Here is a 4,448-nt window from a genome sequence, read left to right as displayed (position 1 = left end):
CTCTCTCTCTCTCTCTCTCTCTCTCTCTCTCTCTCTCTCTCTCTCTGTCACACACACACACACACACACACACACACACACACACACACCACTTCAGCAGTGGAGGCAGAGGCAGGTAGCCAACTGTAAGTTAGAGATCAGCCTGATCTACAAGGGGAGACTCAAAGAGGAGAGAACACAACAACCACAGACCTACAAACAAACATGAAGACAATGAATGATCGGGGCAAAAGGAAACTGGGGTCTCTTCTTCCTCTTTTTGTAGTATCGAAATTCCTTGCTAAATCTGGAACCACAGGGCCCCCAGATGGCAACCAGACCACAGGAACCAGTCTTTCGGAAAGGAAGGCGATACGACGTTAGGGAGGGCAAGATGGAGAGGCCAGAGTCCCCAGTCTCCACCTGAAGCCTAAAATTCTACTGAAAATGTCCAGACCCTGGTAGATTCAAGGGGCCTCTCCTCCTGGGCTTCCTACCGTCAGGTCACACCACTCACCTAACTTGACTTGCCTTACAACATTTGGCATCAGCGCCCCCTCCCGTCAAACCGTGAGAGGAAAGTCTGGTTAGAATTTGGTGCCCGCTAGGGGCCGGGAAAGAGTGTGCTGACAGCCATCTTTATTAGGGGCAGAAGCCGCGGCTACGGAGAGCGAGTGAGGCCACGAAACTTTCGACTGCAAGCTGGTGAATCCAGGCGCCCGCGGGTGTGGAGCGCCGCGGGATGCGGGGAGGTGTCGGGCGTTAGGTTCGTTTGGGACCCGCCGTACTATGGCCTGGGCACCCCGATCCGGTGGCCTTCTACCTCCTTTCTCTAACGTACCCCCGTCGTGGGCGCATCCTGTGAGCGCTGAGAATGAGCGGGGCGAGGGGAGTCGCGGAGGGCCTGGGCTGCTCGCTGCGGGGGGCTTCCTGCGCCGGGACTCCGACAGACAGCCGTGGGAGCCCACATCGGCCAGCGGCCCGATGCCCTTCGCTCTGCAGCGGCTCAGGGCCACGTTGCTCCGTCTGCACCGCGAGCGGGAGCAGCTCCTGCGGGCCCGGGACTGCGCCCGCCACCTGCAGGCGGTCGTGCGGCTACTCCGCTCCAGCCCGTCGGCTAGTGCCCTCTCCCTGCAGCAGCTGCACGGCGACCTGCAGCTGTGCCCTTCGCGTGGGGCGGCTCTGCGCCTCGGCCTCCCGGGCTCCACCGAGTCGCTTCTCCTGGCTCGCCCCGTCGGACTAGCAGCCCAGCGCCTGGATGCTGCCATTGAGATGCAGCTTCGCGCCCTAAGTCGGGCACCCGCCAGCCTGGGCCTGACGTCCCAGCTAGCCGAACTGTTACTGGCCCTTCCCTTCTACCACACGCTACAGAGACAAGTCGTGAGCTGCGTTCCTGGGGCCGCGCGCCCATTCCCCGCGACCCGTGTGCTCCATCTCCTGGCTGCTGAGCGGGGTTGTCAGGTAGCACACAGACTGGCTGAGGCCCTTGGTGGCTCGAGTTTACAAGACCAACTTCGTTGGCAGTGCGACGAGGAACGAGAGCTGCTGCCAGGGCTGCTCGGTCTAATAGGGGGCGTGGCTAGCACCGACAGCAGTGGACTGAGGCTCGGAGGGCCCGGAGCCCTGTGGAGCCAGTATTGGACCTTGCTGTGGGCAGCCTGTGCTCAGAGTCTGGAACTAAGCGTGGGACCCTGGGGGGACCCCAGAGCAGTTGCCCAACAGCTGAGTCAGGCACTGTGTCAAGGTGAGTGAGAAACCCAATCTGGCATGTGGGGGTTGTGGTGAGGGTCTCGCTCTCCGTTTATCTTAATCGTCTCACTCATCTCTAGCCTGTCAGTACGAGCAGGCCCTTTAGAATGAACTTCCCTGAGTTTATAGATTAAGATTTCCCAGGTCACCTTGCTTCCCAACCTGTCTTTGTTTTGAGGTAGGTTTTTTACTAGGTAGTCCACACTGGCCTCAAACTCCTGTGTCAGCTTCCCACGGGCTGAGAGCCACTGTGCCTGACTTTGCACCCTGGTTTGAGTGGTAGAGGCCTGTAAATAGGGAGGTTTTGTTTTCCGGCCCTCACCAACTCTCCCATCAGCATCCCTGCCTCAGGAGTGTGAGAAGGAGCTGTTGTCTCTGTGTCACAGCCTGCATCATCGGTCTCTTGTATGGAGCTGGGACCAAGGTAAGGAGAGAGGGATATTGGGGGTGGCCCAAGAGTCAGTTTGCTCCCCCCTTCAGACTATATTCTGTCATTCCAGGGTTCTGCCAGGCCTTGGGCTCATCCCTGGCGGGTCAAAGCAGCCCTGTTTCACAATCTCAGACTGCTGAGCTGTTGCAGCGGCTTTTTCCTCCGCTTTTGGACACCCTTCGAGAGCCTAAATCGGAACTTAGCCTGTGTCTTTCTCCAGGTGAGACAGGTGCGGAATGGGGTAGGAGGCAGAGCAATTGATACCTTTTTCCTTCCCTCTGTTCTGAAGACCTCATGAAGGTAGCCCACAGACCCTAGGATACTCTTCTCTTCCCCTCCAGGTCCTGCACCTGTCGCTCTGGGGCTCTGTACCCTGCAGACAACCTTGATCTGGTTCTTGGGCAGAGCTCAGCATCACCTGGCAGCCTGGGCCCCTGGCTCCTTCCTGCTCCTGATTCAAAAGGATTTGCCTGTGAGTATCCAGAGAGCAGGGAAGGGAGCAGCCTGCCCTGAACTGAGCCCTCACTCCCTGTTTCCACTGAAAGCCTCTACTGCGTGTAGTAGAAGATCTGTCCAGCCTGGCCTCGGAGGCAACCTTAACCCTGGATGTGGAGCAGCAGCTGGGCCTGGAGATCCAGAAGCTAACTGCAAAGATGCAGGTAGGAACACAGATGCAGATGAGAGCACAGATAGATGTAGGTGAGAGCACAGGTGCAGGTGAGAGAACACAGGTACGGGTGAGAGAGCACAGATAGATGTAGGTGAGAGCACAGATGCGGGTGAGAGCACGGATGTGGGTGAGAGCACAGATGCGGGTGAGAGCACAGGTGCAGGTGAGAGCACAGGTGCGGGTGGGAGCACAGGTGCAGGTGAGAGCACAGGTGCGGGTGAGAGCACAGATAGATGTAGGTGAGAGCACAGGTGCAGGTGAGAGAGCACAGGTGCAGGTGAGAGAGCACAGGTGCAGGTGAGAGAGCACAGGTGCAGGTGAGAGAGCACAGGTGCAGGTGAGAGAGCACAGGTGCAGGTGAGAGCACAGGTGCAGGCGAGAGCACAGGTCCAAGTGAGAGCAAAGCCCCTGATAGTGGCAGTGTGTGCCCCAACTAAGGAATGAGCAGAGTAGAATCTGTACCTTGCAATCTCCTTGGAGTCTCCACTAAATTCACTTTTTCTTTGTTAGTTTCTTGTTCTGCCTTAGTCTTTACTATGGAAAAATTTCAAATATGGTCCTCACAGTGATCAGCTCCTGGTCAGTTATGATTCGCACCCACCTGCTAATAGTGAAAGCCACTGACATTATTGCTTAGACTTATTTCATTAGCGACTGCAAAAAGTGGGATTCCATAATTACATCTTTCACTGTTCCTGTTAATGTTCAGTTCAATGGTCCTTCTCTCTTTAGGTTTAATGTGTGTGTTTGCTTGCTTATTTTGTTTTGTTGAGACAGGGTCTCACTATGTCATTCTGGCTGGTCTGGAACTCGATATGTAGACAAGGCTAGCATAAAACTCAGAGTGATTTGCCTGCCTCTGCTTCTTAAATGCTGAGTTTAAAGGTGTATACCATCACATCTTAATTTATAGTTTTATTGAAGTAGTACATGTCTACAGTTTAAAAAGTAAAATGTAGCTGGGCGGTGATGGTGAAAGCCTTACTCCCAGCATTCGGGAGTCAGAGACAGGCAGATCTCTGAGTGCAAGTTCCAGGATAGCCAAGGCTGTCTCAGAGTAAAACAAAACAAGAAAGAAAGATGTAAACTGGGGCTGTGGCTAACAGTAAAGCACGGGCTGATCATGTAGCAAGACTATGAGCAGGAAAGGTGGGGGGAAGCAGCAAGGTGGTTCTGACAACCTGAACTCATCTCCAAGGCCCATGTGGGGAAGAGAGAGAACCAGTGTCTGCAAGTTGTCCTCTCCATATGTAAGCATACCAACACACACACACACACACACACACACACACACACACACGCATGTGCACACACATACACACATGCGTGCAAGCACGCAGAGAAAGAGGTGGGGCGAGGGAGGTTAAAAAGTAAAGTATTGCCGGGCAGTGGTGGCGCACACCTTTAATCCCAGCACTTGGGAGGCAGAGGCCAGCCTGGTCTACAAGAGCTAGTGCCAGGACAGGCTCCAAAGCTACAGAGAAACCCTGTCTCAAAAAACTAAAATAAATAAATAGGGGCTGGAGAGATGGCTCAGCGGTTAAGAGCATTGCCTGCTCTTCCAAAGGTCCTGAGTTCAATTCCCAGCAACCACATGGTGGCTCACAACCATCTGTAATG

The 4,448-nt window shown here is 54.7% G+C and overlaps 1 protein-coding gene across 4 annotated transcripts in view; it reads left to right on the top strand.

Annotated features, from left to right (window-relative positions):
* The first annotated feature begins 605 nt into the window (after positions 1-605).
* Positions 606-4,448, top strand: part of Ccdc142 (coiled-coil domain containing 142) — a 7,924-nt gene continuing 4,081 nt past the window's right edge. Inside the window, exons 1-5 of one of the 4 annotated variants that reach the window (XM_050164930.1) lie at positions 606-1,723; positions 2,066-2,152; positions 2,229-2,387; positions 2,500-2,630; positions 2,704-2,817. In XM_050164930.1, coding sequence (XP_050020887.1) covers positions 769-1,723; positions 2,066-2,152; positions 2,229-2,387; positions 2,500-2,630; positions 2,704-2,817 — 1,446 coding nt within the window. In that variant the 5' untranslated portion in view covers positions 606-768. The remainder of the gene's footprint in view (positions 1,724-2,065; positions 2,153-2,228; positions 2,388-2,499; positions 2,631-2,703; positions 2,818-4,448) is intronic. The other 3 variants (XM_050164931.1, XM_050164932.1, XM_050164933.1) reach the window with 3 other exon arrangements.

The sequence above is a fragment of the Alexandromys fortis genome, unplaced genomic scaffold (genome assembly GCF_014885135.2).
Source record: "Alexandromys fortis isolate MF-2015 unplaced genomic scaffold, M_Fortis_MF-2015_v1.1 scaffold_138, whole genome shotgun sequence".
Lineage (NCBI taxonomy): Eukaryota > Metazoa > Chordata > Mammalia > Rodentia > Cricetidae > Alexandromys > Alexandromys fortis.
The sequence above is the reverse complement of the archived record's forward strand: the minus strand, read 5'-3'. Positions and strand labels throughout refer to the sequence as shown.